We start from the raw sequence: 23,498 nt of genomic DNA, 5'->3' as shown, positions 1-23,498 counted from the left end.
AAAGACTTATTTTGACTATAGGCGGCCACGGATGTGCACTCCTAAAGTCTAGTCAGTATAGAAGATGAAAACACAGATTAAAAAGTCCAGTGTTTCCATTATAATAGTCTGAGGTTAGTCACAATGTTTGTATTTCAAAGGTGCACTGATAGCCTATCTCCCTTTGAAACTTCATAGATAGCAATCCCACATCCCCTCCCCCCTCCCCTTGACAGATTCTGGTATACCTAATGGTGTTCACGACATGTCCAATTACACATGACAAACTGTACTGGATCTAGGGGGTAAAATAAATAAATAAAGAGGAAAGGGTGGATAAATTATATTATACGGTTTACTTTGTCTAATGCACATTTTTGTCCTTATTTGTGCTGGTAGAAGATTAAATAACAAACTTCCGCGCTGACGTCCCAAAAAAAAAAAAAGAGTGAAACCTCTTCCTGCCGAGTGGGGGTATATCCCCGAATAAAACCGTTCTCGCGCACTGCGCTCGTTCTAGTCAGATAGGCTCCGCGACGGGGGCCAGTCAGTCCGGAACGCAGCTGGAGTAAACATTTGGGAAAGACCAACAAGTCAGCCTCCGCTAAAAATAAAATAAAATAAAATAAACTGCTCCGTTTCTTTTCATATATACATTTCATTTGTCGGGGACAGAACTGGCAACACAAGCCGAAAGATACAGCGCCCCAAAACAGGCTCTCCTTAAAAAGACTTCGAAATGACCGGTAGCCCATTAACAGGGCTACTAGTTGCGCTCTGCATCTGTAGTAGTGTCCACTGTATGCCGAAGGTCCTGGGCAGAGACAAACGCCAGGCTCAGCATCAAATTTATCCTCATTTTGACGATGCATCATCTGCCCAACGAATTCAAGGTAAGTTTACCACGATACAGTCGCGTGCAATTCTGGAATCACAATTTTGACTATTTCATTAACAGCTTACTGTACCCGTTTCTTTTTAACTATTTGGACGTCCAACATATATTCTGGATGCTACTTAGCGCTGTGAATGCGCATTTGATGAATCGGTTCGTTGTTTTATGTGCCTTAACTGGTGACATAACGCTGATTGCACGCGCACATTTCCGCAGCCCAGAAGGTTCCATTATCATAGCACAGCATATAATTATGAAACTTTGTAGATAGCAGATAATCGATGATAAACCAGTCTTTTTCCCATTGATGTTTACTCAAGATAGAGTTTACTAAAATAAAACTATATTGCTGCCAATATGCAGTAGTGGAGTAGTCTATGTCTCTTCCCCCTAGACAACTGCGTTGAGAACGGTCAGTATTATCGAGTGAATGATCAGTGGGAGCGGTCCTATCTGGGGGGCACATTAATCTGCACTTGTCACGGAGCAGCCGGAACTAAATGTAAAACAAAGCCTGAAGGTGAGTTTGGATTTTCACTGGTGTAATGTCAAGATGGAGCACAGTTCGGTGGTTTCACCCTTCAATTTCTCAATATCTTCTCAGTAATGTATTCGCCAACAGCTTTAAACATAGCACCATGGGGAATACATCGGTTAATTATTTTGTGTAAAATATCGATAATTGATAAGTTATTCGCAAGTCAATTTGGAATTACCAGGTGAAGTAGCCTACTTCGCGCTTGTTACGATCACTTCGTGCTTCTTGAGAACTCTTTGCTTTGTTACCTATTCTACCAGAGTCGTAGTGCATTTTAGCAAATATGAACAGTGTAACCATCGTTGTACGTGTTCTGCAGCCGAGGAGACTTGTTATGATAAAATAAACGCACGATCGTACCGGGTTGGGGAAACCTACGAGCGCCCAAAGGATGGGATGATCTGGGACTGCACGTGCATCGGCTCCGGTCGGGGTAAAATCAGCTGCACGATTGCAAGTGAGTGGGTCAATTAAATGTCTCCAGCAGTGTCTTATCTACGTTTGAACTACCACGGGGAAATATGCGTGCACTAAATTCACTTTGATATGTGGCGCAAACTCCCCCAGACCGCTGTCACGAGGGAGGCCAGTCGTATAAGATTGGGGACACCTGGAGGAGACCGCACGACACCGGAAGCTACATGCTGGAGTGCGTCTGCCTGGGGAACGGCAAAGGGGAGTGGACCTGCAAGCCTGTAGGTGAGAAAGCTGGCGAAGGGGTGACCTTCCTCCTGCATCTTGAAAAGCAGCCCTGAGTTAGGCTCTAAAGCAGATTTTTACTCAGAAAAATCAGGGTCCTGCCGACTATTTGACATCGTTTTAAACATTGACAGAACAGTGTTCCCATTTATCCCAAATCTGGCCACTATTCAAACACAAGACCTGATGCAATGTTTGACCAGCAATAAGAGTCTGTCACAATCACATTTTCCTGGAAGAGTATTTTGTCCTCCATCAGACCAACATGGAGGCGTGCTGCTGTTGAACTGTGTGAACGCAACCTCTCCCTTCTCTGTAGCGGAGCGCTGCTATGACAACACCGCGGGCATGTCCTACGTGGTGGGCGAGACCTGGGAGAAGCCGTACCAGGGCTGGATGATGGTGGACTGCACCTGCCTGGGGGAGGGAAGTGGCCGCATCACCTGCACATCCAGAAGTGAGTCCCCCGTACCTGGGCCAGGCTCCACCCCCCACGCTCCTTATATACAGGACATACACAGCCTCCTGACCACACCCCTTTACAAATGCACACACACAGCTACCTGCTGGCCACGCCCCTTTACAAACACACACACGCAGCTACCTGCTGGCCACGCCCCTTTACAAACACACACACGCAGCTACCTCCTGACCACACCCCTTTACAAATGCACACACACAGCTACCTGCTGGCCACACCCCTTTACAAACATCCAGTTACCTGAAGGCCCCTCCTCATTTTTCATCATTCCTTAAAGCAAGAGGAGCAGAGATCCTTCTAAAGGGCACAGACTTACTCAGAGACATAGTGATGCTGAAAGCCTTCACTTAAACTGGAGGGCCCATTTTCATTCTTTACCACAGAGAGTCGGCATGGAAAAAATCTCTCTTAAAACCGATTTAACACTCATAGTCTTCTAATAAAAAGCTTTTTTTTTAAACAGCTCTTTGGAAGGAGAGACAGGATTTCAGGTTCGAACGCCGTTGTTTTTCTTCGGTTTAATGATTGATCTCCTCCGGTGAATTCTTTTTAATGTTGCAGACTTTGGCAGAAGTCTTCACATGTCCTGCCAGATGTCTTGCATTATCCCGTAACTACTTTCAGTCCACGCCTTACTGACATCATGGCCTTCAATTTTCTGTGTGTGTGTGTGTGTGTGCGTATGCGTGTGTGTGTGCAGAGGGGAGGGCATCGTCTGCAGCTGCACTGGAGCAGCAGGAGGAGAATGAAGGCATATTTCAGCCCTTCTGAAAGATCATTTTTGGGTCCCGCAGAGGTTTAAAGCTGAGCCACAGAGTGCACGACCCCCTCAGAACAGAAAACATTCTGTCCAGTAGGAAAGCAATGATGCGGAGCCGGCGAATGGAACCAGAAACTATTCAGAGCAGTTGTGCCATTTAAACGGCCTCAGCTAACGGCCTGTTGGCTAGCGTCCTTTTAAATGGATGGTAAATGGACTGCTTTTATATAGCGCTTTTATCCAAAGCGCTTTACAATTGATGCCTCTCATTCGCCAGAGCAGTTAGGGGTTAGGTGTCTTGCTCAGGGACACTTCGACATGCCCAGGGCAGGGGTTTGAACCGGCAACCCTCCGACTGCCAGACAATCGGTCTTACCTCCTGAGCTATGTCGCCCCTGTTGCGATGACATCGCTCTCTCGCGCTGTGTCCCCCCGCAGACCGCTGTAATGACCAGGACACGCGGACCTCGTACCGCATCGGAGACACGTGGAGCAAGACGGACGCGCGCGGGAACGTCCTGCAGTGCCTGTGCACGGGGAACGGCCGCGGCGAGTGGAAGTGCGAGAGACACGCCTCCCTGCACACCAACAGCGTGGGTGAGGCCCTCATCAGCCTGTCACACACCTGCACCTGGACCATGTACACCTACACCTGGACCACCTACACCTGGACCACAACAGCATACCTACACCTGAACCACAACAGCATACCTACACCTGGACCACGTACACCTACACCTGAACCACGTACACCTACACCTGAACTACGACATCATACCTACAACTGGACCACGTACACCTACACCTGGACCACATACACCTACACCTGAACTACGACAGCATACCTACACCTATACCACGACAGCATACCTACACCTGGACCACGTACACCTACACCTGAACCACGACAGCATACCTACACCTGGACCACGTACACCTACACCTGAACTACGACAGCATACCTACACCTATACCACGACAGCATACCTACACCTGGACCACGTACACCTACACCTGAACCACGACAGCATACCTACACCTGGACCACGTACACCTACACCTGAACTACGACAGCATACCTACACTTATACCACGACAGCATACCTACACCTGAACCACATACACCTACACCTGAACCACGTACACCTATACCTCAACCACGACAGCAGACCTACACCTGGACCATGTACACCTACACCTGAACCACAACAGCATACCTACACCTGAACCACGACAGCATACCTACACCTGGACCACGACAGCAGACCTACACCTGAACCACAACAGCATACCTACACCTGAACCACGACAGCATACCTACACCTGGACCACGACAGCAGACCTACACCTGGACCACGACAGCAGACCTACACCTGGACCACGACAGCATACCTACACCTGAACCACGACAGCATACCTACACCTATACCACGACAGCATACCTACACCTGAACCACATACACCTACACCTGAACTACGACAGCAGACCTACACCTGGACCACCTACACCTACACCTGAACCACGACAGCATACCTGCACCTGAACCACATACACCTACACAGCGTGAGATGCACACACGGACGCACAGGCTGGTTCAAACCACCACACACCTGTACTGTGTGTGCACTACACACAGTAAAAACTACACGTCTGCCATGGTGAAGTGTAAATGTTTCTGCTGCGTGAAATGCAGGCACTGGATCTCGCGTTGTGACCAGCATCCAGCCGGCAGTGTTCCAGCCCCTGCCCCACCCGGAGCCCCCCTTGGAGGGCGCCTGCAAGACGGACTCGGGCGTGGCCTACTCCCTGGGCATGCGCTGGGTCAGGACCCAGGGCAGCAAGCAGATGCTGTGCACCTGCCTGGGCAACGGCGTCAGCTGCGAGGAGTGGGGTCAGTGCTCAGAAAGTTGACCTTTGACCTCTACCGCCTTTCAACCGCTCATTTACTGAGCATCACATAACCGCATATTTTAATGCCGAGCAACAGGTGTGTGTTCCTCAGTAAGAGACGATGGGTATCTACTTCCCGCTCCCGTCTGCTGTCTGTCCTGGCCCCTCGCTGGTGGAATGACCTCCCCGTGATGGTCAGAACAGCAGAGAATCTCACCACCTTCAAACGCAGACTGAAGACTCATCTCTTCAGGCTGCACCTCTCCCCACCCCTCCCTAGCCTATAGTTCAGCTCACTGTACCTAGCTAGGATCATTTGATTATGTTAGTGTATCTGGCAGGATTGTTTTTGTATGATTAGGTGTGATTAGATGTGATTCCAGTGCTAGTTTGTACTTGGTAGGATTCTTGCTTGCTGAACAAGCTTACTCTACAGGGTTGGAGTCCTGATCGATGTGGTCACTTCTGGCACTACGATCCTTACTTCACTCTAGTGTTTCTTTTGCGCCTCTACATCATGAACCTATGCACTTGTTGTACGTCGCTCTGGATAAGAGCGTCTGCTAAATGCCTATAATGTAATGTAATGTAATGTATCTCTCCTGCAGACGGGCACACGCAGGTGTACGGGGGGAACTCCAACGGGCAGCCCTGTGTCTTCCCCTTCGTCTCGAGCGGGAAGACGTACTACTCCTGCACCTCGGAGGGCCGCGGCGACGGGCTGCAGTGGTGCAGCACCACCTCCAACCACGACGCCGAGAAGCAGTACTCCTTCTGCACCTCCAAGAACGGTGAGCCCCGGGGCACGCTCACAGGAGGGGAGGGGCACTCACAGGCGGGGAGGAGCGCTCACAGAAATGGAGGAGCCCTCACAGTCGGGGAGGAGCGCTCACAGTAACGCTCAGAGAACACACTGAGCAAACTGCATTTTCAGACCGGAATACAAGCAGAATGGTAGCTAGAGTTTTATTTGCTTGTCTAATATGTTTATTATGCAAATGTATTTTTCCTGGAAGTGCCTGGAATTACTGATCGGAGAATGAGGTTTCATTTTCCCCAAGATTGGGTGGAGCTACAATGAGCTTATCAGTCATTGTTCATTTTCAACCAGTCAGATCAGCTGTGGTCTCCACAACAAAACAAATTGACTGGTTCACATCAGCAATACACCGATAGCATATGGTTGGCTCCACCTATTTTTGGTTTCTTGACGCCTCTTCCCATCATGGCTACACACTGGAGCGACTGCAGTGCGTTACTAACGCTGCCTCTTGTGCTTCCTAGCAGCGGTGCTCGTGACCACCAGAGGAGGCAACTCCAACGGGGCGCTGTGCCAGTTCCCCTTTCTGTACAACGGGCGCAACTACACCGAGTGCACCACGGACGGGCGGCAGGACGGCATGAAGTGGTGCGGCACCACCACCGACTACGACAGCGAGAAGCGCTTCGGCTTCTGCCCCATGGCCGGTGAGACTCCCACTATCCTTCTCACTCCCACTATCCCTCTCTCTACTTCTCCTACTCTTTCTCTCTCTCCCTCCTCTTTGTCGCACGCTCCGTTGAGCAAAGGGAACTGAGACGAAGGCAAAGCTGGGCTGCCTCCTCTCTTCCCCCTCTCTCTCTCTCTCTCTCTCTCTCTCTCTCTCTCTCTCTCCTCTCTCTCCTCTCTCTCTCTCCTCTCTCTCTCTCTCTCTCTCTCCTCTCTCTCTCTCTCCTCTCTCTCTCTCCTCTCTCTCTCTCTCTCTCCTCTCTCTCTCTCTCTCTCTCTCTCTCTCTCTCTCTCTCTCTCTTCTCTCTCTCTCTCTCTCTCCCCCTCTCTCTCTCTCTCTGTCTCTCTCTCTCAGAGGAGGAGGAGGAGAGAGAGGAGGATGTGTTAAGGAGGAAGTGATGGTCCTGTTTGTTTATGATTATAATCGGCAAGAACTGATTTTCAGAAAGTATGTTTATAAACAGAGGCAGAGGGACTGGGCATGTCTAAAGCGCACCCTATGAGAGCTTAGGCACACCGACAGCAGGAGAGAATGTTCAGCGATGAAGCCAAATGCTAGTAGGACAAAGACATTTTGGGGCCCCGAAAATCAGTGTTCCCTAAATAATTAACAAAAATCAGGACGGGCCTGACCACTGTAGCCTAAAACAGCAGGGATTCTACTGTCAATCAAAGGGTTTTCATGCGACAGATATGATTTGAGAAGGTCGGAGGGCAGGGCGTGGGGCGATGTGTAGATTTTCACTAGGTGCCGTTATTTTATCGGGTGTGGTTACGGTTTTGGAGAGCGAGGCATTAATGAGCCTGTGAAAGTGTTTCATTAAAGAACCGGCGGTGCAGATCTTTAGCGTGCCTGAGCGAGTGGGGCAGAATTAGCCTGAGAAGCCGCGCGGTAATGCGGCTACCAGAGGCAGTAATTACTCCAGCCCCGGGGCTGAGGGGTGGGGGGGTGAGGGGGCTCTGACCGTGGGGAGCGGCCCCTTTGGAGACCGCGGGGACAGACTGGCGGCGGTCCAGAGGCTGCCTGGCCGCCAGCACGTCCGCCCCTGCCCCAGAACGCCACCGTCCCGCCGTTAACCGTTTCAACACACCCCTCAAACCCCAGAAATTCAACCCCCACTTAACAATCTCATGTTCTTCCTTTAAGTTATTGGAGTGTTTACAAGTTGGTTTCCATAAGCTTAACTAAAGGCTCAGCACCTCAAAAATAAACTAAAGGAATACGGAATGACAAGTGGATTGGCAGGGAGGGCAGGCACACAGCTACTCCCAGGCTTGGTCAGGACTAACAGGGCAGTGTTAGCATTGAAGACTCTACAACGCTGCGCTTTCTCTCTGCAAATAAATTTATCAGTGTTCATTTTGTTCCTGATTAAGAGCACTTTATACGTTATATTTTATTATACTCATTTTCTAGGCAAAGGGTATTCCATTTGAAATCGTTAAAAGTTTTACTGCTCCAAAAGTGAACTAAAGACTATGATCTTTCATAGCACGTGACTCTGCTCAGAGGAAATTAACTAGTTCATTTGTTCCGTTATGCACACAATTCTGCCCCAGAAGTGAATTCACTCCTCTTTGTATTTTAGTGTCTGAATGCCTGTTCTGAAAGTGAATGCGCCACTGTGATTCGTTACACTGTGTCACGTGACTCGCCGCTGTGCGCCCGCAGCCCACGAGGAGGTGTGCACAACCAGCGAGGGGGTCATGTACCGCGTGGGCGACCAGTGGGACAAGCGGCACGACGTGCTGGGTCACATGATGCGCTGCACCTGCACGGGGAACGGGCGGGGCGAGTGGACCTGTATCGCTTACTCCCAGCTGAGAGGTGAGATCCGAGTGGGAGACCTCATCACCTGACCGCATACGGACCGCTGTTCGTCGGTCCACCATTTTAAGACAAAAATGCTACAGTTGGGTTCCTCCAATCTGATGTCTTCAGATATCGAAGCGACACATTAAAGACTCATGAATTGCCATAAAAGAAATTATAAATGTTGCTGTAAATCAATTGTACGATCTTAGGGATGCTTCATCTTCAAAAGGACAAATATGAATAATTACGGTTAACGAAACAGGAATAAAATAGGTTGTTATACTATAGTGTACTTGTAAAAACGTCCTAACTGATCAGCTATACTGTCATCAAAAAATAGGGACAAAATACTGTTCTGGAAGGCTGTTGGATAAGGCCAAAAACACAAAGACATAGCCTACATTTCTTGAGGGCAGGCAGGCAGTCAAGTTTTGTTTTTGTTTTCTTCTGCTTCATTGTGACATCATTTCCTGTTCTCCATTTCGTGGCAGACCAGTGCATTGTGGACGGGCTGACCTACGAGGTGAATCACACCTTCACCAAGCGGCACGATGAGGGCTACATGATGAACTGCACCTGCTTTGGCCAGGGGCGGGGCCGCTGGAAGTGTGACGCCATTGGTGAGAACCCAGCCGCGCTCTTCCCTTCAAACGGCCCCCACTGACCAATCGCAGGCCACAGCGTGGACCTTACCCTCTACACTGACCTATTAAAGCCCTTTGATTGCTGAGATCGATGCGTAGCTCATGCGCTTTGCTTACTGAAATCCTCAAATACATGGAAACTCTTTCACCTTCTGAACACATTTCATGGCTTTGCAAATACAAAGTGTAGCCCCTTTGGTAAATGGTAAATGGTAAATGGACTGCATTTATATAGCGCTTTTGTCCAAAGCGCTTTACAATTGATGCCTCTCATTCGCCAGAGCAGTTGGGGGGTTAGGTGTCTTGCTCAAGGACACTTCAACACGCCCAGGGCGGGGTTTGAACTGGCAACCCTCCGATTGCCAGACAATCGGTCTTACCTCCTGAGCTATGTCGCCCCATTTGTGACACATGCTCTTAAATATACATTTCCTGGGAAGGCATCGTGGAGAGAGACCAGTCGCTGGGGTGAGGATTCTCTGCCAGACATATGAGTGGTATATCATAATACAGTACAGTAACAAACACAGTTACTAAGCAACGTATAGCAATGCATAATAGTATGACTTGGCGTGTAACGATTCAACGTCTGTGCTCAGACCAATGCCAGGAGCCGGACACCAAAGCGTTCTACCAGATCGGCGAGACCTGGGACAAGCACATTCAGGCCATCCGCTACCGGTGCACGTGCTACGGCAACGGCATCGGGGAGCTGAGCTGCGAGCCGCAGAACTACCCAGGTGAGCGCGACGCCGCCGACCGTGTGACCGCCCGCTGCGCTCTGATTGGGCCTCTGCTTTCCGTCTCTCCGCCGCTGCGCGCGCGTGGTCTCGGGCTGAGGGCACCGGTGCCGTGAGGCACGTTGTCTGGCCCGGATAAAGAGCTGGTTAGAGGTGGCGGACGCCAGGCTGTGGCACATCACCGGGCTATGGGCACAGCCTGAGGAAGATCATTCTGCTACTAAGTGCAGAATGAGCTTTGACTGAGGCTATTAGCTAGCTAGCTAACTATTAGCAGCTTATTTGTTCTTTGAAACTCGCTTCCAGATTCAGCAGTGCAGCGCTAAAAGGGGAATTAGCCTAAGTGTCGGATTAATGGCTCAGAATCCCAGGGTCGAGCCCCACCCACATCTGATGGTGGCTTCTGTACAGAGGAACAGTGGTACACGCCTGTTCAGTTCTACCTGTTCAGTTTGGTCCTTGGCTACCTCTCTTCCTCTCCCCCTCCTCTTTATCTCACTCTCTCTCTCAGCCCCGTAATTAAGGATGAGGTGAAGTGGTGCCAGCAGAGGTGCTGCTGTTCTCATCTGCTCCGGATGCTTGTTTGTATCCACCCCAATCTTGACGCTTGTTCTTGATGTAGAGTGCCCCCTGTGGCAGGGCAGAGAAATGCAGGTCAGATATGTGCTCAAAGCAGCTACACTGCGGAGTGCTCTGGGTGAATCACGAGGTACAGTATGCCAGTTTCCTTTGAGGTGACTGGATCTTTTTCTGAGCAGTTGCTTGTGTTTTGCTTGCCGAGGTGCCACGTTTTGTGCAGAGTATCCTTCAAACTAAATGTGCACTCAGTCCGCATTGTCAAATTCATTGTAGCATATAGTGCTTCCCAAGGTTGGCCAGTTCAGTTGCGTCGAAAAACCTGCTGAAAAACGTAAAGAAAGAGGGAAATGCAAAAGCCACCGCCCTTCTGTTTCCCGAGCACGAGCAGAACCCCCACCCCACAAACCTGTTTCAGTTTTACACGGGCTATAGGAGGGAGAATGTGGCTTTTTTTTTCTTTATTTCTTTATTTCTTTTTTTAGTGGAGGGTTCCCCCACGCCTAATCCCTCCCTGCCCTAAATGGCATGCAGCTGTTGGATTGGGCGTCTGGGAATCCGTGAGAGAGGGTGGAAGGCAACGCTCAAATAAGTGAGACTTAAACACTGTATAGAATCCACCTGGCCTGTGGGCTCTCATGGCTGTAATTGGGAGAAATTGAGACCAGATTGCAGTCGGGGGGGGGGAGCCGAGTGGCTGAGGGCCAGCCCTGCCCTACCTCCCACCCCCCACCCCCCATCTGTGTTCTGTGGACAGGGCATGAGCTCATGGGCTCCAGTCTAATGGGGCTCCATGGTTCTCTGTTGCAGTCATTTTGGTAATTTTTTTCTTATTCTCCCGCTTCTAAGCCATATCATTGCAGCTGCTTTTGCAGCATTCGTTTGAAATTGCTCGGGTGTGACTGAAATTACCCTGACTTGGGCTCAAGTTGAAGGTGACTGTTGATTTGGTGCAGTTATATAGTGCAGTGTAAGGAATTGTAGGGTAAGGAAATGTATTCATTCACTAGTGCAGCAGAGTAGCATGAATAACACAGTCAGAGCAAACCACAGTATCATAATGCTGCTACCTTTAGTGCAGTGTTGCATAGTCCAGTACAGTATCACACTGAATAGCATAATGTAGCATAGTTAAGCACAGTGTAGCATAGTCCAGTACAGTATCACACTGCATAGCATAATGTAGCATAGTTAAGCACAGTGTAGCATAGTCCAGTACAGTATCACCCTGCATAGCATAATGTAGCATAGTTAAGCACAGTGTAGCATAATCCAGTACAGTATCACACTGCATAGCATAATGTAGCATAGTTAAGCACAGTGTAGCATAATCCAGTACAGTATCACACTGCATAGCCTAGCATAAGGTAGCATAGTTAAGCACAGTGTAGCATAGCCCAGTACAGTATCACACTGCATAGCATAATGTAGCATAGTTAAGCACAGTGTAGCATAATCCAGTACAGTATCACACTGCATAGCGTAGCATAATGTAGCATAGTTAAGCACAGTGTAGCACAGCATAGTAGTGGTCTCTATTTCTCATCCATTCTTTGTATTTGAATGGCTGTTTTCCATTTTGAAAGACAATACTTTTGACGATACCATTTTGAAAGTCCTCACCAAGGCAGTGCGTAAAAATTCACTCCCCCTCCCTGACCCCCCAGGTGGCCCGGTCCAGGTGATCATCACCGAGGCTGGAAACCAGCCCAACTCCCACCCCATTCAGTGGAACACCTCCCCCTCCACCCACATCGTGCAGTACATCCTCAAGTGGAGAATGGTGAGCTGGCTGTCCCCTCCCCTCTCAGGTCCCTCAGGCCTCTTCTCCTCCTCCCCCATCCCTCCCTTCCTTTGAATGTTTTTGAACATTTCTAGCAAATATTTGTAAGGCTGAAATACTGTAGTTGTACACAACTACACAAAATCTTGTTTATGTGGTGGTCTTGCAAGAAGTAAAATAAAGTAGAAAGGGCAGTAAAGTACAAAGTTCAAAACCATCAGTTCAAAAACAGTTTAACAGCAAGCGGGAAATGACACACGCGAGATGACGCGCGCAAGCATTCTTCCCTCTTAACGCGAAACGGCGCACGTTCTCGGCAAGAGCTTTGGAATTTTTTTATTTCGAAATGGACACGGGGCTGACCAACGCAGGGGTTGCGCAAACAAACTTACTGGGAACATTTGCGTAAACAAGAGACAAGAGAGCAGGAACCACCGCCGGTAGCCTGAACACACAAAGCCTGGAGTCACTGACCCAGAGTGCTAAGGCATAAACACACACCAGCTGAACCGGGTCAGACTTGCTGCAGAGATCTTAAACTGCACTCCGGATCACAGATTCGATGCTTAAGACTTCACAAGAAAAGGGTTAGTTTCGTAATGAAACAACGGTGAGTTCCTGTCGCTAAAGTTCTTTGGGGTCGGTGAACTTACGGATGACTTTAATGATATAAACAGTGACAGTAAGAGTAAGTGGCCGTTTAGGCAAGACCAGGATTCCACAAACAAAGCTCAAGAGGCTCCTTTAATAAAGATCTCAGACTCCAGACTGAGTGCAGTGATTCAGCGTACTTGTGCGAGCTGCTTCTACCAATGGCAGTTCATCTGCACTCATCTATTACATTACATTACAGGCATTTAGCAAACGCTCTTATCCAGAGCGACTTACACAACTTTTACACAGCATTTTACATTGTATCCATTTATACAGCTGGATATATACTGAAGCAATTCCGGTTAAGTACCTTGCTCAAGGGTACAACGGCAGTGTCCTTACCCGGGAATCGAACCGGCGACCTTTCGGTTACGAGCCCAGTTCCTTACCCACTGTGCTACACTCCGTCCTCTAGTGCTGCATGTGTCAGTGTCAGCACTCCACACGCCTGCCCCCTGAAACCGACCAGTGTTTCAGATGGCTTGCTGGCCTGCTTGTTCCTGCTACAATAAATGCTGTTCCCACACGGTAAGGCAAGAGTATATGGAGGTCTCTCGAGTCTCTCAATAATAATAATAATAATAATAATAATAATAATAATAATAGTGCCTCTCAAGATCTGAAAGGATTGTTTTTGTCTGATTAGGCAAATGTGATTCCAGGGCTAGTTTGTACTTGGTAGGATTGTTGTTTGCTGAACAGGTTACTCTACAGGGTTGGAGTCCTGATCGATGTGGTCACTTCTGGCACTACGATCCTTACTTCACTCTAGTGTGTTTCTTTTGCACCTCTGCACCTTGAACTAATGCACTTGTTGTACGTCGCTCTGGATAACAGCGTCTGCTAAGTGCCTGTACTGTAATGTAAATGTAATGAAAGGGTTTCACAGCGAATGAGAAAACGGGCGCCAATGTGTTGCACCCATCCGGACGAATGGCAGCCATTTTGTGCCGGAACGTTCACCACGTATTTACTGAGGTGAGCAGAAAGGAACTCACTGGGGGCAGATTAGGTGGCTACGTTGGGCCACAGGGCCAGTTTGGGAATTTTGACAGGATACCAGGGAACCCCCCCCCCCACCCCGCGTGTCATGGGATCTTTAATGACTACAGTGAATCCCCCCCCCCTTCCAAACTTCTCCCCTCAGAAAAACAGCCACCACGTATGGAGAGAGGTGATCATCCCTGGCCACGTGAACTCCTACACCATCGGGGGGCTCAAACCGGGCATCACCTACGAGGGTCAGCTGATCAGCATCCTGCGCTACGGCCCGCAGGAGGTCACCCGCTTCGACTTCACCACCAACGCCAACTCGCGTGAGCGCCCGCGCATCCGCACTCCCCCAAGGGGACCGTGTTCGAATACCTCACACGCTGCACGCTGGAGGCCCATATCCACTTCTGTTTCTCAGTCAAAAACTGGGCCATCTACGTATGAAAGTAAGCAGAGCTGCTTTTTTTTTACCCTCCTCCCTTAAACAGTGATCGGGATCATCTCGCAAGGGGAGACCACCCCGCCCCCCGTCATGGTGGACACCTCCGAATCGGTGACGGAGATCACCTCCAGCAGCTTCGTCATCTCCTGGGTGTCGGCGTCCGGCACGGTGTCCGGGTTCCGGGTGGAGTACGAGCTGAGCGAGGAGGGCGCCAAGCCCACCGTGCTGGGTCAGTGCCGCGTGACCGTCCCCGGGGTGCCGCGTGACCCGGGTCAGAACCGCCGCGTGACCCGGGTCAGAACCGCGTCGACCGTTAGCATTTGTGCTGATCAACGCTCTGCCCTACAGACCTGCCGCGCACTACCACCTCCGTCAACATCGCCGAGCTGCTGCCCGGGCGCAAGTACACCGTCAACGTCTACGAAGTGACCGACGAGGGCAAGAACCTCATCCTCACCACCTCCCAGACCACAGGTCAGGCCCTCTCTCTTCGACCGTTTCCCACAACTCCGTGAAAACGGCCGAATGACCGCCACATACTCAAACGAACTGAACAAGCCGCCCTAAACCACCAGTGTCTGCAGCACTACAGAGAAACAGCACTTGAAATTGTTGTTGCACTTGTTGTACGTCGCTCTGGATAAGAGCATCTGCTAAATGCCTGTAATGTAATGTAATGAAATACATTTCATTGCAGTATTTGACTACAGTACATAAAAAAAACATCACTTCTTTTTGCGATGGACAACTGTGAGAGTCTGCACTCTGCAGAACCTCCAAACTGACGATCGGACCGGCATCATTGTGTTCATGACGGTTTGTACGTCTAGTTTCAACAGGACTTTAAACACTCCCTGTCCCCCCCCCATAGCTCCCGATGCCCCAACCAATGAAGTGGTGAAGGAGGTCGAAGAGAAGTCTATAGTGGTCACCTGGTCCAAGCCCCTGGCACCAATCACAGGTGAGGCTCCTCCGGCATTCCATCCCCCTGAGTGATGTCACCGCTCTCCATGGCGACGTGCCGACCTTTGACCCCGTGCCTCCCTGTGCGCAGGGTACCGCGTGGTGTACACCCCGTCGGTAGAGGGCAGCAGCACGGAGCTCACCCTGCCCAACACCGCCACCTCCGTGACCTTGAGCGACCTTCGACCCGGCCTGCTCTACAACATCAGCATCTACGCCGTGGAGGAGAACCAGGAGAGCGAGCCCGTCCTCATACAGGTCAACACCGCGGGAGAGCCACTGCCTGGTATTTACCCAGCGTGCCCTGCACCCGCATAAACCTAAAGGTTCTGCTGTAACCACCTAAAGCGAAATGCAACGCTTCACGTTCTGCTACACCCACAATATCCCTCCATCCACAGATACAAAAACCGCAATCCCCTCCAACATCCACCTCGACTGCTTAAAGTCTCATCTACACCCAAATCTCATTAATATTAATAAACTGCGATACCCATCCCTGAACGACGTACCGCTTATGTAACACGGCGTAGTTAGGCTGTACGTGCACTTCCTGTCACGTGACCTCCTTCCTCGTTCGCCTCGTGTCCGCAGAGCCAGCCGCAGCCCCGACCAACCTGCAGTTCGCGGAGGTGACCGAGGACAGGATCATTGTCACCTGGAGCGGCCCCGCCGGCGCCGTGTCGGGGTACCGCGTGAGCTACGCGCCCGTGGGCCCCGGGGGTACCCCGCAGGAGCAGGTCCGGCTGCCCGTCACGCGGAGCGCCTACGCCGTGGCGACCTCCCTGCGGCCCGGGACCCTCTACCGCTTCTACGTTTACACCGTCCACGAGGGCGTGGAGAGCCCCCCTCTGGTGGGGGAGCACGCCACCAGTGAGTCCAAGGGGGGGGGGGCCTGTCAGACTCGGGGGGTTCAAATCTGAGCCTCACGTTGGCATCATGTCTTACATTACATTACATTACAGGCATTTAGCAGACGCTCTTATCCAGAGCGACTTACACAACTTTTACACAGCATTTTACATTGTATCCATTTATACAGCTGGATATATACTGAAGCAATGCAGGTTAAGTACCTTGCTCAAGGGTACAACGGCAGTGTCCTACCCGGGAATCGAACCTGCGACCTTTCGGTTACAAGCCCAGTTCCTTACCCACTGTGCTACACTCCGTCCTCCATTTACAATTTAAGTTTTTTTTTCCCTGTGCATGTCAGATTCCTTAAACACTTGTTATTGCGTGCAGGTGTCAGATCAAGTAAAAACAACGCTCCTCGTCACACAGTATTATCGCTCAAAGTTGCTGAGAGCGTATTTAAATGGTAAATGGTAAATGGACTGCATTTATATAGCGCTTTTATCCAAAGCGCTTTACAATTGATGCCTCTCATTCGCCAGAGCAGTTAGGGGTTAGGGGTTAGGTGTCTTGCTCAAGGACACTTCGACATGCCCAGGGCGGGGTTTGAACCGGCAACCCTCCGACTGCCAGACAATCGGCCTTACCTCCTGAGCTATGTCGCCCCTTTTTAGATGTATATTTAAACACGCCGTTTTTTGTTTGGCACTGCTAACACGGCCGTGTGGACCGGCACCGCGTTTCCACCGCAGACACTGACGCGCCGGGCGCGTTTCTCTCCACAGGGCCGGACGCCCCCACGGGCTTGAGCTTCGCCAACGTGACCGACGAGGGCGCGGTGGTGATCTGGGCGGTCCCCAGGGCCAGCGTCACGGGGTACCGCCTGGTCCTGACGGAGGGCTCCGGCCCCAGGACGTTCCGGGTCCCGGCGACGCAGTCCCGGTACATCCTGCAGAGCCTGCAGCCGGAGACCGAGTACACCGTCACCCTGTACTCCGAGAGGGACGGCGTGGTCAGCGAGGGCGTCAGCAGCAGCTTCACCACCGGTGAGTGTCCCGCGTACTACTTGCAGGGGCCAGCAGCTGTTGCCCGATGACGTGCTACACTCTTCACTCTTTTATAAAAAAAAATTTTTTTTTTTTTAAAAACCCTTTTTCCTGTCACTTGTTACATGTTGCCCCATCCCTGCACTTCTTGGTAATTTGTATTTGTCCTAATACTGTAGCTTATTCTTCTGCCTAGTTGGCTTTGCAGATGTTAGACCAGGACAGTGTTCACTGTTCTCGGCTAGAAATAGCTGTACAAAATAAGTATCGTACCTTACTGAACCCGTGTTCAGCAGTTGTCTACGACCATGAAATGCACTTTTTTTGTACGTCGCTTTGGATAAAAGCGTCCGCCAAATGAATGTGATGTGCTATTGACCGCCCAGTCGTGACACGGAGCGCATCTTTGCCCCGCCCCTCCCCCTCTCCCAGCCCAGCCGATAGGAAACGCTCCTCGATTCCACACCGATGTCACGGACTCCTCCATCATCATCTCCTGGACCCCGGTGCCCAGTTACGGGTTCAAGGTGAGAGTGCGCCAGCCGTTTTGTCTTTTGCTGAAGCACAAAAAGTGGCCGTTTTTTTGCTCCTGGGCGTTTTGGCAAAGGGCTTGACCTCTGACCCCTGACCCCTGACCCCTGGTACGTGCTCTCTTCAGCTGACTGTGAGGCCCAGCCAGGGTGGCGAGGGCACCCGGGAGGTGACCTCCGACTCGGGCAGCATCTACATCTCGGGCCTGACCCCCGGGGTGGAGTACACCTACGTCATGCAGCCGGTCGTCAGCGGGCAGAACCACGGCCCCCCCGTCACCCGCCACATCACCACCCGTGAGACCCGCAGCTCCTCCCGCAGCCCTGTTCACCTCCGCACAGCACTGCCATCCCATCAGCACAGCCCACGCACAGTGCAAACGTCTTTCCTGGACATAATACATACATATCGTTTTTGCAATTAACAACATTTTGCGATAAATGTCGAACAGAAGCAGTGCAGGTGACTAACAAACCTGAACTCACAGTCAGGCCATATTTGTTCATTTTCATGCAAGCACCTCCCTGAGTACACACACGGCTTATTTTTTTTATAATAAACACAAGATACTTGTGCCCTATGTATTATATTAAATGTGTGAGCTGCTATGGAGGCAGTGAGTAGGGCAAACAGAAATGTTCCGGTCTGCACGTGCTCACTGCGTTCCCCCTTCCCTTTCTCCTGCCCTGTAGGCCTGTCTCCTCCCACCGACCTCACCGTGCACTCCAACGCCAACACGGGAGAGCTCACGGTCCGGTGGAGGGACTCCACCACCCCCGGTAAACGCAGACTCTCTCTCTCTTTTCCCCTCCGGCCGTTAGCGAGGTCAGGCTAACCTTGGCCCTCAGCCACCGGCCTCTCAGGACGAGGGCTTCTTTTCCTCCAACGCAGTTTTGGGTTATTCCAAAAAATCTGCTTTTAAATCCCTGCCCTGGGTCAGCTGTAACTATGAAACTGAGCATAGCCATAGCATTTTAGAGCTAATAAAACTGACAAAGAGTCAGTTTTATTGTGAAGTTAAAAAGCGTTTCATTCGCTCCGCCCACAGACATCACAGGGTACCGCGTGACCTGCAACCCAACCAGTGGGCAGCACGGGAATTCTCTGGAGGAGTTCGTGAAGATGGGGCAGACCTCCTGCACCCTGGACAACCTGAGCCCAGGGGTGGAGTACAACGTCAGCGTCTTCACCGTGAAGGACGACATGGAGAGCGAGCCCGTCTCCACCACCGTTACCCAAGGTAGGCCCGGCGTCCCGGTCCGCTAACCTCCCGCGCGCAGCCGGTGGCGCTGTCCCTCCCTCGTACCTGCGGCCATACGCGGAGAGCGAGCTGGGAGTGCCTCAGGAGCAACGACACCGTGTGGAGGAGAGGAGTATTACACATCAAAGCCAGGCCAAGCTAGAGCAAACCTGACTGCCCGCGTCCTCCGCTCCTCACTGGAGAAGGTTAGCAGAGGTTAGCGCATTTCACTAGCGCGGTTCCCATAATCCCCAGCGGCGAGACCCAGCGCTGCAGCCCCAGTGCTCCTCTGACCGCGTCCCCCTTCGACCGATCATGTGCAACAGCGCATTTGTTGTTGTGTCTGTGTTGTTTGCTTGCTTGCGTTTGAAGCTGTAATTGTGCCATTTTACTAACGTGTGTGTTCCCTGGCTGAATTCTGTACATCTAGAGAAGATTACAGTGCTGTACCCCCCCCCCCCCCGAGGCTGCATCATCAGCGCAGGGGCCTGAGCAGAATAAACAAGCTCAGCAGTCTAACTCCTGCACAATTAATTAAGCAGCTGATGTGATATTTCTGACATATTTTTTCAAAGCATGGCAGTTCATTTGAAAATGCTCCTAATTGACATCAGCAATTGTGGCTTTTACGCAGTGCTTATTGGTTGTTGAATCACTATAATGTTTTGTATATACAGTGAGCTCCATAATGTTTGGAACAAAGACTTTTTTTTTTTGGCTCTGTACTCCACAATTTGAAATTGCAATCAAACAGTTCAAAGGTGGTTAAAGTGCAGATTCTCAGCTTTTATTAAAGCGGCTAAGTGATGTCATTTCTACATGGTGTTACCAAAATGTACAAGAACACCTCCCATTTCAGGGCACTGTAATTTCTGGGGCAAATGGCTTCACGGGTGTTTCTGATTAGTCCGGTGTGTTCAATTACTTTCTTAGTGCAGGTAGAGAGAGATTTCAGTGTCTAGTCTTGATTCTAGGCTTTTGATTGCCTTTGGAGCCTGTTATTGGCATTTGGTTTTGTTTGATATGTGGCAAAGTACTAAACACTTTTATTTACATAACATTAATATGTCCCAAACATTATGGTGCCATGAAAAAAGGGGGTTATGTATAAAACAAGCTGTAATTTCTACATGGAGAAACAGCCAAAGTGTATAAAAATATCCTTAACTTAAAGCTGAGAATGTGCACTTTAACCACATGAGAATTGCTTGATTGCAGATCTAAAATTGTGGAGTAGAGCCAAATCAAGAAAACATGACTTTGTCCCCAACAGTATGAAGTTCACTGTACATATCCTTGCCTTTTAGTGAAAATTATTTGTGGCTCGATGATTTGAAATTCATAATACTGCAACAGCAGTACATTCATGATGAACGCACTAATTAACAAAGCTGAGACTGTCATAGCAAACCTCGTGTCATCCTCATGTCACATGATAACCTGGCCTGAATGACGCTGCGATTGGGTGCTTCGTGATCATGTTTAATTCATAAACATCACCGCTTGTGTGCCTTTTTGTCTTGTTTGTTTCCCGTTTGTCTCGTGTTGTTTTGTCTGGCTGTTCCGCTGCATTCCTAACCCTACTAGACGTGCCCCCGCTTGCCGACCTCGACTTTGTCGAGGTCAACGACACGTCCATCTCCATGAGGTGGACCCCGCTTAACTATACCGCCGTCACGGGCTACCGCGTCACGGTAGTGGCGGCGGGCGAAAGCGTCCCCCTCTTCCGAGACGTGGTGGGGCCCTCGGCTGGGCAGTACACAGTGTACGGACTGGAGCCCGGCGTCGACTACGACATCGCCGTCGTCACCATCACGGAGGCGGGAGAGAGCAATGCCACCACACACACCCAGCAAACCGGTGAATCAGCATTTCGGCTTTTCGGCGGGAAACCGGGTTCTAGGGGTTTTATAATGGGACATGGGTTTTTTTGGAAGGGGAAAGGGTTTCAAAAGTGGTTACAAAAGTGGTTCAAAGTAGGAAAGGGGTTCTAAGGCGGTGTAGTCTTCAGCTGATAAATCAGATTCCTGTATCTCATATGTGGTAATCTGTTAGCCCTTGATAGTTTTGCAGAAGTGATTCTTTGAGTTTAGTTTGAGCCCACATTCCTCCAAGGTCCTTCACTTAAGACTACATTTACACTGCAGGCCTTTACGCTCATTTCCAAATTCTTTGTCTATGTCCTATTTTTTTTGCCTGTTTACATCTACTTTTGAAAGTGACCCGTATTCGATACCAGTGTCAACACGGTGTACACTTGAAACCTGCATGTGAACACGAGAGTTTTGTTATCGATACGAAAGTAAACAACTACGCTACCACGGCCATATCGCCATTTGCAACGGATGCAAAACGAGACAGAAATAATAATTAAAGCTTTTTAAATAATTGCTGCTTTTTAAAGCATGTTAGGTGCGCAACAAACATCTCCAGTATTTTGGCCTATAACAGAAGTCTTCGCCCCAGAGGCCTACAAGGCACGAAACCTCGGTAGCCTGTTCGCCTGCTGCCCTGAGCCTTCAGCCTCCACTTAACACCTTCTTTTATCATTAGCATTGGAGAGTGCTTGTGCATGTAGGCTAATTAATGTTACACGCAATTCAAATGTGGAAAAAGTACGAGAATATCACATTTCGAATGACGCCGTGCGAAACGCGACGCCCGGGAAGTTCCGATCCGCGCGTTTAGACGACAGTCTCATTGGCGATTATCAGATTCCCGTCAGATTTATTTCCACGTATGAACGTGGCCCAAAACGGATCTGGAAATATCCCATTCTACGTGGGTCTTCCCCCCCCTGCTCACACGTTCATAACACATATCTGATCTGTGCCACGTGAGCCGAGAAATCTGAACTGGGTCACTTTTACCAGGCGGTGCTAGCGTAGCCTTAGCGTTCCGTCTGGTCTGACAGCTGGCTCTACGACGGGCTGATTACCGTCGGTCGCCCAGGCCGACTCCCGTACGCTTACTAACAGACGTCGCGCGGTGTCAGGAGAAGACGTACGCCAGAGCGTTTAACGTTCAAATTCAGTGTCTGCGGGATCCAAAGTAGACTACCTGCAGATGCTATCCCGTCCATGCTATGGACGGAGTGTAGCACAGTGGGTAGGGAACTAGACTTGTAACCGAAAGGTCGCAGGTTCGATTCCCGGGTAAGACACTGCCGTTGTACCCTTGAGCAAGGTACTTAACCGAAATTGCTTCAGTATATATCCAGCTGTATAAATGGATACAATGTAAAATGCTATGTAAAAGTTGTGTAAGTCGCTCTGGATAAGAGCGTCTGCTAAATGCCTGTAATGTAATGTATCCCGATCAAATTTGGATGATTCCGATCCAAACTGTTCAGGCCGCAGTCCTTAAATGCACCCCATATCAGATTTTATGAGAAACTGCGTTGTCAGTTGGCTCTAGAAAGCCTCAAAACCTTTTTTTTTTTTTTTTTAAACTTGTAAATGTCAGCAGTGGGGCGTTTGAGGTGAATCTTTTATTTGACGCACACAGACGGAGCTGTGTGCCACAGTTCCAGTCAGTGCGCTGAGTGTCGCTCGGTTCCAGGTAAAAAGCTGTTAATCATTAGCGCAGTGAGGCTCGGGTCTGCAGCCAGCTGCGCGTGCGGTAAACAGCAGGGCTGGCCTGCCGGTCAGTGCCGTCTTCCCACTTGACTGACTGACTGAGGCGACCCTGCGTCCCCGTCCCCGTCCCCGTCCTCTCCCTCCCCCCCTCCCCCCTTCCCCATACAGCGCTGGACTCCCCCACCGGCCTGGACTTCTCCGAGGTGTACACCAACTCCTTCACCGTCCACTGGGCGGCGCCGCGCGCCTTCATCACGGGCTACCGGATCCGCTACCAGCCGGCCAGCGGCGGGCGGGTGAGGGAGGACAGGCTGCCCCCGTCCCGCACCCACTTCACCCTGACGGGCCTGGTGCCCGTCACGCTGTACGTCATCCAAATCTACGCCGTGAGCGGCTCGCTGGAGAGCCCGCCCCTCACCGGCCAGCAAGCCACCAGTACGAGCCCTTCACCCGCCTTCTCCCTCTATCCTCCTCTGTCTACACTTCCACTCTCTCTATCCTCCTCTGTCTACCCTTCCACTCTCTCTATCCTCCTCTGTCTACACTTCCACTCTCTATCCTCCTCTGTCTACCCTTCCACTCTCTCTATCCTCCTCTGTCTACACTTCCACTCTCTCTCTATCCTCCTCTGTCTACACTTCCACTCTCTATCCTCCTCTCTATACTTCCACTCTCTATCCTCCTCTGTCTATACTTCCTCTCATCTCTCTATCCTCTTCTGTCTATACTTCCTCTCATCTCTCTATCCTCTTCTGTCTATACTTCCTCTCATCTCTCTATCCTCTTCTGTCTATACTTCCTCTCATCTCTCTATCCTCCTCTGTCTATACTTCCACTCTCTCTATTCTCTTCTGTCTATACTTCCACTCTCTATCCTCTGGTGTCTACACTTCCACTCTCTCTAT

At 50.4% G+C, this 23,498-nt stretch overlaps 2 protein-coding genes and 1 long non-coding RNA gene across 14 annotated transcripts in view; 1 reads left to right on the top strand and 2 right to left on the bottom strand.

The window, feature by feature from the left end:
- cpo (carboxypeptidase O) overlaps positions 1-23,498 on the bottom strand; it is a 104,805-nt gene that overhangs the window by 66,037 nt on the left and 15,270 nt on the right. The window lies entirely within an intron of this gene.
- Positions 484-23,498, top strand: part of LOC135240759 (fibronectin-like) — a 40,267-nt gene continuing 17,252 nt past the window's right edge. For 9 of the 10 annotated variants that reach the window (XR_010325780.1, XR_010325779.1, XR_010325775.1 and 6 more), the window contains exons 1-25: positions 485-872; positions 1,269-1,394; positions 1,732-1,869; positions 1,980-2,111; positions 2,431-2,568; positions 3,791-3,949; positions 5,047-5,244; positions 5,852-6,034; positions 6,531-6,710; positions 8,405-8,560; positions 9,040-9,168; positions 9,792-9,932; positions 12,176-12,291; positions 14,093-14,261; positions 14,427-14,609; positions 14,729-14,854; positions 15,252-15,341; positions 15,435-15,629; positions 15,938-16,216; positions 16,984-17,244; positions 17,677-17,771; positions 17,903-18,071; positions 18,468-18,554; positions 18,824-19,015; positions 22,762-23,028. Coding sequence is in view for 2 of the 10 variants with exons in the window: in XM_064310659.1 (XP_064166729.1) it covers positions 719-872; positions 1,269-1,394; positions 1,732-1,869; positions 1,980-2,111; positions 2,431-2,568; positions 3,791-3,949; positions 5,047-5,244; positions 5,852-6,034; positions 6,531-6,710; positions 8,405-8,560; positions 9,040-9,168; positions 9,792-9,932; positions 12,176-12,291; positions 14,093-14,261; positions 14,427-14,609; positions 14,729-14,854; positions 15,252-15,341; positions 15,435-15,629; positions 15,938-16,216; positions 16,984-17,244; positions 17,677-17,771; positions 17,903-18,071; positions 18,468-18,554; positions 18,824-19,015; positions 22,762-23,028 (4,063 nt within the window). In the remaining 8 variants the exon portion in view is untranslated. Of the gene's footprint in view, positions 873-1,268; positions 1,395-1,731; positions 1,870-1,979; positions 2,112-2,430; positions 2,569-3,790; positions 3,950-5,046; positions 5,245-5,851; positions 6,035-6,530; positions 6,711-8,404; positions 8,561-9,039; positions 9,169-9,791; positions 9,933-12,175; positions 12,292-14,092; positions 14,262-14,426; positions 14,610-14,728; positions 14,855-15,251; positions 15,342-15,434; positions 15,630-15,937; positions 16,217-16,983; positions 17,245-17,676; positions 17,772-17,902; positions 18,072-18,467; positions 18,555-18,823; positions 19,016-20,602; positions 22,107-22,761; positions 23,029-23,498 lie in introns of those variants that run through there. The other variant, XM_064310661.1, reaches the window with a different exon arrangement.
- LOC135240761 (uncharacterized) lies at positions 2,165-3,010 on the bottom strand. Its single transcript, XR_010325781.1, has 2 exons — positions 2,792-3,010; positions 2,165-2,711 (listed from the first exon to the last, which is right to left on the bottom strand). It is a non-coding gene; the product is annotated as an uncharacterized LOC135240761 (long non-coding RNA).

Source organism: Anguilla rostrata, chromosome 15, assembly GCF_018555375.3.
Source record: "Anguilla rostrata isolate EN2019 chromosome 15, ASM1855537v3, whole genome shotgun sequence".
Classification (NCBI taxonomy): Eukaryota; Metazoa; Chordata; class Actinopteri; order Anguilliformes; family Anguillidae; genus Anguilla; species Anguilla rostrata.
Note: the sequence above shows the minus strand (reverse complement) of the source record. Positions and strands in the feature narration are given on the sequence as shown.